At 46.0% G+C, this 15,116-nt stretch overlaps 2 protein-coding genes across 2 annotated transcripts in view; one reads left to right on the forward strand and one right to left on the reverse strand.

The window, feature by feature from the left end:
- The window catches only part of LOC138651345 (uncharacterized), a 45,194-nt gene extending 30,713 nt beyond the window's left edge, over positions 1 to 14,481 (reverse strand). Inside the window, exons 1-2 of the mRNA XM_069741458.1 lie at positions 14,317 to 14,481; positions 12,869 to 12,958 (exon numbers count right to left, since the gene is read on the reverse strand). The gene's annotated coding sequence lies outside the window, so the exon portion shown is untranslated. The remainder of the gene's footprint in view (positions 1 to 12,868; positions 12,959 to 14,316) is intronic.
- LOC138652256 (platelet binding protein GspB-like) lies at positions 517 to 12,077 on the forward strand. Its single transcript, XM_069743023.1, has 3 exons — positions 517 to 591; positions 8,485 to 8,609; positions 9,701 to 12,077. Exons 1-3 carry the CDS (start codon positions 517 to 519, stop codon positions 12,075 to 12,077), a joined length of 2,577 nt encoding a protein of 858 aa, XP_069599124.1.
- Positions 14,482 to 15,116: the final 635 nt, after the last annotated feature.

Consider the following 15,116-nt stretch of genomic DNA (forward strand, 5'->3'; position numbering starts at 1 on the left):
GAGGGTCTGTGCTTGGTTTGCACATTTGTTTTGTGATGAAAGGCTCTCTTTGAGGCTCAGAAACATGGATGTAGTATGGTCCACTCAACATCCATCATGCATATTAGGGCATCTGGAGCAGTCCATGAAGCCAACTTGTACCTCAGTACGCCTTCAATATGGTACGTATGTAGTATAAGACTTTTGTGCTGCTCCATCAGATACTGTATTATGGAGATGTATTAGTTCCATTATAAGGTGCCAACGTGAAGGCATCATACAGTAGAACACAGATGGCCCACAGCTCCATTCTTCAGATAAGTAAAAACTCTGGGTATAACTGACTCGTCTGGGCGCCCATGGCTATACCATGAACATGGAGCCTACCATTGGTGCAACTTATGCATCCGCACAGGTGCCCAAGAAGTAAGGAGGCCACTACCACCTCCAAAGTAAGTTGTAGATGGGGGTTGATGGATTTAAGCACCATAAGGATCATTCGTTCAACACTTCTGTACTTAGAGCAGTCTCCCGAGTATGACCAGGGATGAGGAAATCTCCGATCATGGCACCTTAACATTTAATCACTGTGGTCTGCGACATGATCTAAAGGTAATTTCTCTGCAAGGGTCTCCGATGATCTGATTGGAGAATGGGAACCATCTCTATTGTCAGCTCTGGTGGTTTAAAATGTGAACCAGATCTGTCCATTAAGTAGATCTGCCATTAGGCTGCACTACGGGTATTTGCACACAATGTCTTTTCCAGGTGGGCGAACCCGATGAGATTTTCTGGCAAACCCACTTTAAGAAACACCATTTTTTTAGGGACCACATTACATTTGAAGTGACTTTGAGGGGTCTCTAAAAACTGCCCCCCTCAAGGTGCTCAAAACCACATTCAAGAACTTTATTTAGTCTTCATTTGCTTCACAGGAATTTTTAGAATGTGGAAGGAAAAAAATGAGTATTTAAAAATTACTGTTTGGGGGGACGGCAGGGTTCAGAAAGGAAGGAGTGACATTTTGGAACGCAGATTTTGATGGAATGGCCAGCTGGTGACATGTCGCGTTTGGAGAGCCCCTGATGTGCCTAAACAGTGGAAACCCCCTACAAGTGACCCCATTTTGGAAACTCAACCCGTCAAGGAATGTATCTAGATGTGTGATGAGCACCTTGAACCCCCAGATGCTTCACAGAGGTTTATAACGTAGAGCTGTGAAAATAGAAAAAAAAATCAAATTTTTGCCACAAAAATGGTATTTTAGTCTCAAAATTTTTTATTTTCACAAGGGTAACAGGAGAAAATGAAACCCAGAATTTGTTATGCAATTTCTCCTCAGTAAGCCAATACCCCTTATGTGGTAGAAAACTACTTTTGAGGCACAGTGCAAAGCTCAGAAGGGAAGAAGTGCCATATTGCCATATTGAAGTTCAGATTTTGCTGGACTGGTTTGAGGGTGCCATGCCACATTGGCAGAGCCCCTGAGGTGCCAGAACAGCAACCCCCCATAAGATATGCCATTTTATAAGCTACACCTCTCAGTGAAGTGATCATATTGACACCACAGGTGGGTCACAGAACTGTATACCATTGAGCAGTGAAGAAAAAAAATAATTACATTTTTACCACCAAAATTTTGTTCTTAGCCCCAGATTTTAAATTTTCACAGTAAAAAATGGGCAAAAATGGCACCAAAATTGTCCCAAAATTTCTGTTGCATATAGAAATACCCTATATATGGCAGTACAGTACTGCTTAGCATAATCAGCTGACACCTGGCAGCGATCGCGCGCCCACAGCCCCTGTGCGTGGGCGACCACCATGACTTATTCATACGTCCAAGGTCGTTAAGTACCAGTCAACCGGGACATATAGATATGTATAAGGTTGTAAAGGGGTTAAAGTCTATGTGACTTCAGACTTCTGAATCCACACCGCACACACTCTCAGGATTCTCCGCTGCCGGTGTTGGGAGTGGCTGTCATGTGAACACAAGTATGAGATTTCCACTCCTCCAGCCACATTCCGACTGCACATGCTCTGCTTTGGTAAATTGCCTTGTATTGAGCGCGGCAGCGAATGTTTAGTCAGGAACGCATGAATTCAAATCGCATATTTGTGGTCACATGATCGGCTGCTCCTGACACCAGAGAATCCTCACAGCGTGCGATGTGCAGCGCCCCAGAGTCCTGGTCGTTGCAGTAATGTCGTTCTTCCACCAGGGGGAGCGATGTTACGTCTGATGGAGTTCACCCTGCCAGGTATCACAGCCACAAACACACTTCACACGCCAGCCACCAGGGGGAGCAAAAGGTTCTATCTATTAGGCCACTCCTCACACTTGGGTAAAACTGGGGGTTTGGTTAGGAAGTTAGGCAGTTCTGACTGGAGGGAGAAGGAGATAGTCAGCAGGAGAGGTACAGACTGGGCTCGGCCCAGGAAGGAAAGAAGGATATGGAGCTGTGCCTGCAACCCATGCGGCAGCCTCATAGGAAAGGACAAGAAAGGAAGTGTGCCGTAGTGAGTGAGCACAGAAGTCGCAGCAACAGGAGTAAAACACCAGTGGGAGACCAGCTAGAAGCAGGCTGCCTCCCACTGAGCGCAGATCGGTAGCCGGAACACCGAGGGAGTAATAAACTCTACGCTTTACTTCAGAGACCGGCAAGACAGTCGATTCCAAGTTGGCTGCCCGACCTAAGAACCTAAGCAGACAAGGTGGCAACGCAGAGGAGGGGTGACGCTAGGGTCCCTATAAAATAGCCTCAGGCCACCACCGTCATACGGGTTGGTCCTATCCATCTGGGGGACCGAGAGAAGAGTAACAAGAGTGTGGGAGCTAATGCACATAGGGACCTACTGTGTTACTGTGCGCAAGGGGAAGGCTACTGATTTCCACCTGGATAGGGGGACTCTGGAATTGCCATCAGACCGGCCGGACTCTGCCTACCCTGTCATCCGGCACCCTGGACTGTGGATGCTGAAGCCTTCAGTAAAGATAAAGAGACTGCACCCACTGTGTCCTCGTTATTTGCCGCGCCTTACATCATCCACCATCACCATCTACACTTCTGGGAAGCCCTGGGGATATACTTCACTTGTGGGAAGGTATACCATCTAGCTGCCATTCCATCACCCCAGCAGACCCCTAAGCAGCGTCGGTCACCCTGACTGAATACCACAGGTGGCGTCACGAACACTACCGTTATCTACAAACTCTACCCCTTTTATTGGGCACCCCTCATAGGGCCACGGTCCGGGTCGGGCCACTGTGACATCCCAGCTGAGGGAACTGAAGGACCCGATACCGAGTACCCCATTGCCCTTACTCTGGGGGCGATCCAGATGCACACACCGAGAATTCACAAGTCCGCAGTCACACACAGAGTCACACACAGTATAGAATTTCCACACCTCCGGCCACACATAGAGTCACACAGAGTCACACACAGTATAGGATTTCAACACCTCCGGCCACACAGAGATTCACACACAGAGTTACACACAGTATATGATTTCCACACTTCCAACTACACAGAGAGTCATACATAGAATCACACATAGAGTTGCACAGAGAGTCACACAGATTCACACACAGAGTCAAACACAGAAACACAGATTCACACACAGAGTCACACACAGTATAGGATTTCCACACCTCCCGCCACACATAGAGTCACACATAGAATCACACACAGATTCACAGAGTCACACACAGAGTCACACACAGTATAGGATTTCCACACTTCCAACTACACAGAGAGTTACACAGAGAGTCACACAGATTCACACACAAACACAGAGACACAGAGTCACACACAGATTCACACACAGAGTCACATACAGTATAGGATTAACACACCTCCGGCCACACATAGAGTCACACATAGAATCACACATAGAATTACACATAAAATCACACAGATTTAGGGTATGTGCACACAATGCGGAAAACGCTGCTAATCCGCAGCGTTTCTGCAGCTGCAAGTCCGCAGCAGTTTCCCATGAGTTTACATTACAATGTAAACCTATGGGAAACAAAAAACGCTGTGCACATGCTGCATGGTGACAAGCCTCAGTCCAGGGTACAGGCAACAGGTACAGAAGGAGTCCAGGCAGCCTGAAAACAAGTAGTAATCTCCCTTGGCTGGTCAGGTTGGGAGCCTTCCTCTATGCGCTGGTTTTCTGATACCTTGCTACCTATGGTTTGCTGGCAAGGTACCCCTTTCTCTCTCCTGTCCTGGGACAGAACCTGCACAGTAGGCAGCTTGAGCTGTTCTGCTGGGGGTCTCTAACACGGTGACTCCAGGCTCTATCTACTGCTGCACCTCAGGTATGGTATGGGCAATTAACATTCAGCCCTATGCCCTCAGGTTCTACTGTGGACCTTGCAGATATCCACAATCTCGGGCTCCCGGTGCCCGGTTTCTGTGCTCTGGCTCACAGGAGGCCCTATGCAGCCTCTCTGAGCTTCTAATCACGCCTTTCCCTTCACTGTCTGCTCCAGACTGAACTAACTCCTCCTCCAGGCGAGGATGGAAACCAGGGAAGTTCTCCTAAAACAGGGTTTTGCGCTTCCCCTCCTGGCCTGGAGTTAGAATATGTTGTGTGCAAGATTTACCTGCCAAAGGGATCCCAATGTCTCCAGGCATGGCACCACCCTCCCCAAGAGGAGAGGAAGGCGGCACCACTGTGGTACACGAGCTCCTGGGGTGCCACACATACACTATAGGATTTCCACACCTCCGGCCAGACATAAAGTCATACATAGAATCACACATAGAATCACACACAGAGTCACACCTTGTATTGGATTTCCACACTTCCGACCACACAGAGAGTCACACATAGAGTCACACATAGAATCACACACAGAGTTATACATAGAGTCACAGGGGTGTGGAGGTAGGGAAACAAACCAAAATAGAGAAGGATAAGGAATTACCAAGCTTACAAACCAATCAACAGTCACAGATAATTCCTCCAACTCTCCTTCTCATATATGCTCCACTCCCACCATTAGCCATGCAGCAAATGCTAGCTCTGACAAGGATTACTAACAGAGCCCAGATTATAAAGGGGAAAGGAGTGGTTAACCAAGCTCAGCTGTGAGCACAGAGATTTCTAACATGGCCGATTAGCCCCTGTTCTTCCAGAAGAAATAAACACATTTAAAATGAAGGTGAAGTGCTTCTTCTCAGCGCTGGAGTAGGAGCAATTACATGCTGCGATCTTCGGGCTCCACACTGTCGCAGTAACCCAGCGACAGTCATACAGAGTCACACACAGAGTCATACACAGGGTCACACACAGAGTGACTACAGAATTTAACATCAAACCTGGGCAACCCCTCTAACCAAAACCACTGTACTAGGACTGATTTCACCACCATGCAGTGACCGCATAATGGTAATATCAGGTCTACACCAGTGCTCTGCAGACCATATATGTGCACTGCGCAGCTTCTCACCAGTGATGTCTCGCCGATTGTTGTTCATTTTCTTTTTTCCATTGCATTTGGCCCAGACCGCCAAGACCTCTTCTTACGTTCATAATTCATCCCTGTAAAATATTACACAGAAACATCTTTACCGCTTTTCCAGCCCCCTCCTCACATTCTACCACCTGTACACAAACCACAATTTGTGCTGCCTTATAATAATTCCCCTGTGCTTTCTTACAGCTATACAGCACCATACAGTAATAATGTCCCCTTGTGCTACCTTATAATAATTCCCCTGTGCCCCTTACAGCACCATACAGTAATAATGTCCCCTTGTGCTACCTTATAATAATTCCCCTGTGCCCCTTACAGCACCATACAGTAATAATGTCCCCTTGTGCTACTTTATAATAATTACCCTGTGCCCCTTATAGCACCATACTGTAATAATGTCCCTTTGTGCTACTTTATAATAATTACCCTGTGTCCCTTACAGCACCATACAGTAATAATGTCCCCTTGTGCTACTTTATAATAATTACCCTGTGCCCCTTATAGCACCATACTGTAATATTGTCCCTTTATGCTACTTTATAATAATTACCCTGTGCCCCTTACAGCACCATACAGTAATAGTGTGCCCTTGTGCTACTTTATAATAATTCCCCTGTGCCCCTTACAGCACCATACAGTAATAATGTCCCCTTTTGCTACCTTATAATTCCCCTGTTTTCTTACAGCTATACATCACCATACAGTAATAATGTCCCCTTGTGCTACCTTATAATAATTCCCCTGTGCCTCCTTCAATAATGCTCCCCTTAACCCCTTATAATAATGACTATGTACCTCCTTATAATAATACAATACAATAATAGTCCCTTAAAAAGCACCCTATACTGTATGGTGGTCCTCCAAACAATCCCCTGTATAGTATGATGGCCCCCAAACAACCGTCATATAACATGATGTTCCCCCACAGCTTCCAAAAATAAAAGAATCCTTATACTCACCTAATCCTGGTTCCTTGTCCTCTGCAGCGTCCGTCTCCTCTTCTGTCCCATGGCCTGCCTGAGTAAGTGATGTAGTCTGCGGCTCTGTGCTCCATCAGAATTGTTAATAGTGTCGGCGTCCTGTCAGGATTAGTGATGAGCAAGCATGGTCGGATAAGGCGATACATGCAAGGATTGCCTGTCTGTTGGGCAATTCCTGCATGTGTTGCTGCTGTCGTACAGTCGCGAGAACTGCAGTCGCGGGGACTCGAACACAGTATTCGAACACGCCGAAGATACTTTATTAGCCCTCGAGCATGCTCCGATAACACCTTATCCCAGCATGCTCGCTCAGCACTAATTGGGATACTACAGTATTAACAGCACGGCTGGAGCAGCCCACCTGGCATTTGCCAGAACAGCCAGATGGCCAGTTCGGCCCTGTCTGTAACCATATAAATACGTTTGTGAAGAAAACTCAGAAAAACTGGTAAACACTGAAAAACTCAGTAGGTTACATACAGTTCAGGTAATCAGGTATTTATTAATACGTTATCAAGTTATCAAGAAAAACAAGATTTGTCATGACCAGCATGACCAGCCGTATCAGTAATACAATAATGTCTTATCGTTGGCTCCTTTATCTTAAAGCAATAGTCCAACAAATTTCAGTTTAGTTTCATTAATTAGATGTAAGATGGTAAATGTGAAAACAAAGGCCCCCCCCTTTTTTTAACCCCCTTAACTACCGGAGATATTTTTCCTTTTTGCGTTTTCGTTTTTTGTTTCCCTTCTTCCCAGAGCCATAACTTTTTTTTATATCAAAATGGTCATGTGAGGGCTTGTTTGTGGCGGGACAAGTTGTACTTTTGACCAACATGATTGGGTGGTGAAATTACAAAAAAAGTGCAATCCCAGGCTTGTTTTTTTTTTTTTTTTACCATGTTCACTAAATGCTAAAACTGACCTGCCATTATGATTCTCCAGGTCATTACGAGTTCACAGACACCAAACATGTCTAGGTCTTTTTTTTATTTAAGAGGTGAAAACAAAATCCAAACTTTGTTAAAAAAAAAATGATGCCGGTTTGCGCACCGAGCTGATGTTTTTATTGATACCATTTTGGTGTATATATGATCTTTTGACCGCGCGGTATTGCATTTTATTGCAATGTAGCAGCGACCCAAAAAATGTAATTCTGGGGTTTTAAACATTTTTTCTCATTACGCCGATCAGGTTAATTTTTTTTATATTGATAGATCGGGCGATGCTCCTACCGGAGTTAAATGCCAGAGATTGACAGCGGCATTTAACAGGTTAACAGCAGCGGGTGGATCGCGTTTTAACCTGCGGCTGCTAGAGGCACATGTCAGCTGTTCAAAACAGCTGACATGTGCCGGGAAAGATGTGGCCTCAGCACCGTAGCCCACATCAAAGGGAGGGATTCCGATGGGCTCAAAAGTGCAACCTTGGACAGTTTTGGCGTTAGCAGGTCTCAGGAGTGCCCTGGCTTCACACTTTATCCACTATACAACTGTCTGGACTTACAATGGGGCCCCCTTGGGTTGTGTCCACAGAGTAGGTGCTAGCCTGAGTCCTCAAATCACCTGGCACAGAAATTGGATGGACTGAACCAGTGTCACAATCAGGAGACAAAATTGTAGTCAGGGGAATAGGTGGGGTCAAATACGAGGAGGATAGACAAAGGCAAAGTTAGGCAAGTTGAGTTCAAAATCATGGGGAGGAGAAGGGGAAAGAGAGCAGAGACGTATAGCACCACAAATCAAGCAGTAAATCAAGTGATAACTTGCAACTCACAAAAAATTGCTGGTAGTTTTAATAGGGTGGGGTACCACCCCATAGGCCACTGTGGCCAGTTGAGTACCTTTGCTGTGAAAATGGTGATCACCCATGCACTGAAAAAGCTCCCCATGAAATGAATATAAAGCACAGCAATGTCAAAATGGCATTGCTGTGCGCAAGTTTCGTCTTATGTCGATATTTTTTAACAGTTTCAGGGTTCGTAAACTCTCAAGTGGTTAAATGAAGTAACATGCTCATTCTTAACAGAATAAAGTGAAAGTCGCCTGGAAGAATGCAAGAACGATGGCAGAACCTCCTTTAAAGCTGCCTAAGGAAAACAGACAACCACTGGCTGAAAAACCCTCGTCCGAAAACTTTATAGACCCTTTTTGGTTGCGTTTTTTGTGTCGGCATTTTTGCTTCCATTGATTCCATGGTCAAATTTGTAATGTTTTTTTTTTACTTAAGTAAGAAAGCCTCAAATTGATATGTTGCTTCCTTTTCCCATGTCGAAAAAAAAAAAACTTGGGAAAAAACAGCACTATGTGCCCTACGGGCTTGTTTTCCTATTAAAATTAATAGTAGTCTCATTCAAAAAATAATTTGAAGTGTTTATTTTAGTGTAGATTTTGGAGCAGAATCCTTTCCAAAAATCCACATGAAAAAAATTCTTGGAGGGAACGTCCCCTTAAAAAAAAATATTATATTTTAAATCAAAAGTCTAAATGGCATTTTTAGAAGTTTGGAGAAAAGTTTGCTGAACTTGGAGATAGATCACGACCCAATTGCCACTTTATACAGAAGGTTATTTATCACATATTTAGACACAAACCTAAAAATAAAATATATAAAAAGCTATTTTGACATCCAGTCATGAGAAAGAGATTTGGTCAGCATGAAGAAACTGACGGCGGACCTTGACCGGCCTGTGTGACTCATGGATATGTGGCAAGCTTGTGATGAGGGCCATATAATGTCATAAATATGTCCTCTGTGATATCAGGGTGTTATTCACACTATCACGGAGGAAACATGGACATGTCAGCGCATTATATCATTTGTATATGGAGGTACCAGTCATTAATTTATTATTGCTTTTACCTACCGTAACCTGTCCCGCAAATAACAAGCCCTCGTGCGGTGATGAAGGCAGAAGAATGAAAAAAAAAGTTATGGTTCTTAAAAAAAAGGGAAGGGAATAAAAACAAATTAGCCAAAATGAAACTTTTAATGAGTTTATCCAATGATTTTATCTTTGGGAGCACACGGCTCCTCAGCCTCCTGGCTTTATGCAAGACACAGGGCAGTCTGCTCTTGAAGATTGACAGTCGGGGTTTGTGCACACATTAAGTATTTGTTGCAAGAATATGCAGCATAAAACACACAAGTTTTTGCTGCGTTTTTTATGGATTTTCTGCACCAGCCCCAATGCCTCCTGTGATGTCCGCACTAACCCCACTGTTTCCTCTGATATCTGAACCAGCCCCAATGCCTCCTGTGATGTCCACACCAGCCCCACTGTTTCCTCTGATATCTGCACCAGCCCCAATGCCTCCTGTGATGTCCGCACTAACCCCACTGTTTCCTCTGATATCTGCACCAGCCCCAATGCCTCCTGTGATGTCCGCACTAACACCACTGTTTCCTCTGATATCTGCACCAGCCCCAATGCCTCCTGTGATGTCCGCACTAACCCCACTGTTTCCTCTGATATCTGCATCAGCCCCAATGCCTCCTGTGAAGTCCACACCAGCCCCACTGTTTCCTCTGATATCTGCACCAGCCCCAATGCCTCCTGTGATGTCCGCACTAACACCACTGTTTCCTCTGATATCTGCACCAGCCCCAATGCCTCCTGTGAAGTCCACACCAGCCCCACTGTTTCCTCTGATATCTGCACCAGCTCCAATGCCTCCTGTGATGTCCGCACTAACACCACTGTTTCCTTTGATATCTGCACCAGCCCCAATGCCTCCTGTGATGTCCGCACTAACCACACTGTTTCCTCTGATATCTGCACCAGCCCCAATGCCTCCTGTGATGTCCGCACTAACCCCACTGTTTCCTCTGATATCTGCACCAGCCCCAATGCCTCCTGTGATGTCCGCACTAACCCCACTGTTTCCTCTTATATCTGCACCAGCCCCAATGCCTCCTGTGATGTCCGCACTAACCCCACTGTTTCCTCTGATATCTGCACCAGCCCCAATGCCTCCTGTGATGTCCGCACTAACCCCACTGTTTCCTCTTATATCTGCACCAGCCCCAATGCCTCCTGTGATGTCCGCACTAACACCACTGTTTCCTCTGATATCTGCACCAGCCCCAATGCCTCCTGTGATGTCCGCACTAACCCCACTGTTTCCTCTTATATCTGCACCAGCCCCAATGCCTCCTGTGATGTCCGCACTAACCCCACTGTTTCCTCTGATATCTGCACCAGCCCCAATGCCTCCTGTGATGTCCGCACTAACCCCACTGTTTCCTCTTATATCTGCACCAGCCCCAATGCCTCCTGTGATGTCCGCCCTAACCCCACTGTTTCCTCTGATATCTGCACCAGCCCCAATGCCTCCTGTGATGTCCGCACTAACCCCACTGTTTCCTTTGATATCTGCACCAGCCCCAATGCCTCCTGTGATGTCCGCACTAACCCCACTGTTTCCTCTTATATCTGCACCAGCCCCAATGCCTCCTGTGATGTCTGCACTAACCCCACTGTTTCCTCGGATATCTGCACCAGCCTCAATGCCTCGTGTGATGTCCGCACTAACCCCACTGTTTCCTCTGATATCTGCACCAGCCACAATGCCTCCTGTGATGTCCGCACCAGCCCCACTGTTTCCTCTAATATCTGCACCAGCCCCAATGCCTCCTGTGATGTCCGCACTAACCCCACTGTTTCCTCTGATATCTGCACCAGCCCCAATGCCTCCTGTGATGTCCACACCAGCCCCACTGTTTCCTCTGATATCTGCACCAGCCCCAAAGCCTCCTGTGATGTCCGCACTAACACCACTGTTTCCTCTGATATCTGCACCAGCCCCAATGCCTTGTGTGATGTCCACACCAGCCCCACTGTTTCCTCTGATATCTGCACCAGCCCCAATGCCTCCTGTGATGTCCGCACTAACCCCACTGTTTCCTCTTATATCTTCACCAGCCCCAATGCCTCCTGTGATGTCTGCACTAACCCCACTGTTTCCTCGGATACCTGCACCAGCCTCAATGCCTCGTGTGATGTCCGCACCAGCCCCACTGTTTCCTCTGATATCTGCACCAGCCCCAATGCCTCCTGTGATGTCCGCACTAACACCACTGTTTCCTCTGATATCTGCACCAGCCCCAATCCCTCCTGTGATGTCTGCACTAACCCCACTGTTTCCTCTGATATCTGCACCAGCCCCAATGCCTCCTGTGATGTCCACACCAGCCCCACTGTTTCCTCGGATATCTGCACCAGCCCCAATCCCTCCTGTGATGTCTGCACTAACCCTACTGTTTCCTCTGATATCTGCACCAGCCCCAATGCCTCCTGTGATGTCTGCACTAACCCCACTGTTTCCTCTTATATCTGCACCAGCCCCAATGCCTCCTGTGATGTCCGCACTAACCCCACTGTTTCCTCTGATATCTGCACCAGCCCCAATGCCTCGTGTGATGTCCGCACCAGCCCCACTGTTTCCTCTGATATCTGCACCAGCCCCAATGTCTCCTGTGATTTCCGCACCAGCCCCAATGTTTTTTGTGATGATCACACCAGGCCCAATGCCTCCTGTGATGTCCACACCAGCCGCAATGCCTTGTGTAATGTCCAAACCAGACCCAGGTTAAATTGCCATGTTGACACTTTGCGATAAATGAGTGGCTTTTGGGTTACCGTTTGGGCACAGTCTTTAAAACGTTCACCATCACTGCCCTAGGCAAAATTTTCGGGGCCCCCCTTGAGACTCCACCCAGGCTCCACCCCAGCTGGGCCTCCACTCCTCGTACCATCCACAGTCCCACTGCGCTCTCTTGCAAAAACTCCACTTCTGCACCACATCCTCACCAATCACACATTTACAGTTCCCATCACCACAAACATGGCCTGCAGCTTTTGTTTTGGCCAAAAGATTTTTTAATCCACCACCAAGACAAGGTAGACTCTTCTGGCCGGACTCTACTCTACTGTAACTTACTAAACATTTGTTAAAATATCCAATACAATTTAGGTATATTTTTATTTATTTTTCAATTTTTAAATGACCAATAATATCACAAACAAGAAAAAATACCACCACACCATGATCAGACACCATATTACTACCACATAGTGACCTATAATACCACATGCAAGAAACAAATACCGCCACACCATGTCCAGATCACATATTACCACCACATGGTGACCAATAATACCACATACAAGGACAACTACCACCACACCATGACCAGACCACATATTACCACCACAGTGACCAAATAATAGCACATACAAGGGACAAATACCGCTACACCTTGGCCGGACAACATATTACCACCACATAGTGACTGAATACTGATCATTAATAAAAAAAAACAACACAATACTATCACCATAAGTGCCATTATACACAGGAGATCTGTACTTAGTATGCAGTGTCTGTGTACAGGTAACACGCTAACTCACCAGTGACATCTCTTGGTGAAGTCCTTCAGCCTTGCTTTCCATCTTCATCCAGCACAGCCCGCCATCACTTCTTCCAGCCAGGACTCGTCTCTGCAGGAAATAACATAGTTATCTAGAGCTCCGCTTGCAGAACCCATTACTTAATTTTTTCCCAACTTCTGTACTACACAGGATGAAGAAAAAAAGGCGACCTAGTGTCGCTCTGCGCAGTAACAGGACTGCCCCCCCCATTTAAAACAGTATCCTCAAAAAATAAAATAAATACATCACTGCAGTAATAATATCCCTTAATTAGCCTCTATGGTAATAATATCCGCATCCTGGCCCTGTGACTCTCATTCCTGGCTCCAGCCATACAGTTAAGTCCATATATATTTGGACAGAGACAACATTTTTCTAATTTTGGTTATAAACATTACCACAATGAATTTAAAACAAAACAATTCAGATTCAGTTGAACTTCAGATTTTCAGCTTTCATTTGAGGGTATCCACATTAAAATAAATGTTTTGATAAAGGGTTTAGGAGTTTCAGCTCCTTAACATGTGCCACCCTTGTTTTTAAAGGGACCAAAAGTAATTGGACAATTTACTCCAAGGCTATTTCGTGGACAGGTGTGGGCATTGGCCCGTGCAGAAACTGCGACCCCCTGGTACCCGTGGTATCAGTACTGACACTGTGATTCCTGGTGAGAGACTTAACAGTGCAGAGCCCCTGATTCCTGGTGAGAGACTTAATAATAAACTGACCATTGTTTTCCCGGGGCAGGATGTGCTGTCAAAGCTAAAGACTGTGCATATAACATTAACTCCCGAAACCCCAGGCAGAGGGCTCCTAGAGACTACTCAGCCCACGGACAACAGAGGGACGACAAGTGCCGCTGTTTCTCGGCACCTACGTTGGAGAAGACGACCCTTCAAGCAAGTCCTCATCAGACTGATAAGTGTTCTTTTCTCAAGAAATCTTGCTTACTTCTGTTACACTGTTTGACTCCCATATTTTCGCACTGTTTTATTGCTAGTTATTTTCCATTGCTTCCTCCCTGCAAGGAGAACCTGAGAAACTGTTGGTTTGTCTGTTCCGTGGTGACACACTCAGTACCTGCATACTATTACAGAGACGGGCCCGATGCAGGCCCCCTCTGCCCACCGGGCCCCATACGCCAGTCAGGGCAGTAATGCCCTGATGGCGGCCGTGAGTACCAGCAAAGTGAATGAGATTCCTGAAGCCTCATTTACACATTGCACATTTTTTTCCTTGCAGATTTGAGGCAGGTTCCTGTCCGCAGCATGTCAATTCTTTCAGCGTTTTATACCCATTCTAGTGAATAGGGAAAGACGCATCAAAAACGCAGCAAACACGCAAGTATTTTATGCTGCATTTTTCCTGCCAACACTTCAATATCTGCAGCAGGTATATTTGCAACAAATAGTTAACATGCCACTCACTAATGCTGCAAGCGAAGGTAGATCTGCCTCTGCAGCATCGGAGATGAACCCGGGCATTGAAGCTCGCTCATATAGCGATCTGGTCAGCTTCAGAGTAGTGTGTGCAAGCTGTATAGCAAACAACAAGCTGTACACTCCAGAGTTACACAATCCTTCTTTCCTAAAGGGAATCTGTCAGCAGGATTCCCCCTTCCACAAACTATTTATATAGACATACTGTATAGCTCTATCAAAGGCACGTTCAGAAATACATTTACATGTCTAGTCCGCCCCTCCGTTACTTAGTATCAGCGCTTGAATTGAACCCTCTGTCACTCCAGCTCTATTCCCCACCCAGCACCGCGTCCTCCTCCAGCCTCTTCATAGCTTTTATTGATATTTTATTTTGGAGCCAAAAAACTTCCCAGGAGTTCCACCTGGTGGCAGAAGCATTACATGACATTTTTTTTTAAATGGTCACTTTCTTTTCAGTATTTTTAGGCTCAGTTGCTGGCCAATGCAACAACTAACAAAATGCAAAGCCCAAAAATTACTACAAAGTTCCGACCACTAGGTATTTCCAGTCTGCTAACATTACAGGTATTTGTCTTCCTAAAAGAAGCAAGGGCAGTTTTATATCTGTATAGGAAGTGCTGGCAGCAAGTTGGGGTTGGATTTTGTTTCTTTATAAGAAATGTTGGAGATCTTTGTCACTCTACAGCATGTGGGGACAGGTGGTTGTCTCTCCATAGAAAGAGCGGTGGGTTATGTCTCTTTTTGGGAAGTGAAGGCAGGGCTTTGTCTTAATACAGGAAGTTGGA

This window comes from Ranitomeya imitator, chromosome 10 (assembly GCF_032444005.1).
Source record: "Ranitomeya imitator isolate aRanImi1 chromosome 10, aRanImi1.pri, whole genome shotgun sequence".
NCBI classification, from domain to species: domain Eukaryota; kingdom Metazoa; phylum Chordata; class Amphibia; order Anura; family Dendrobatidae; genus Ranitomeya; species Ranitomeya imitator.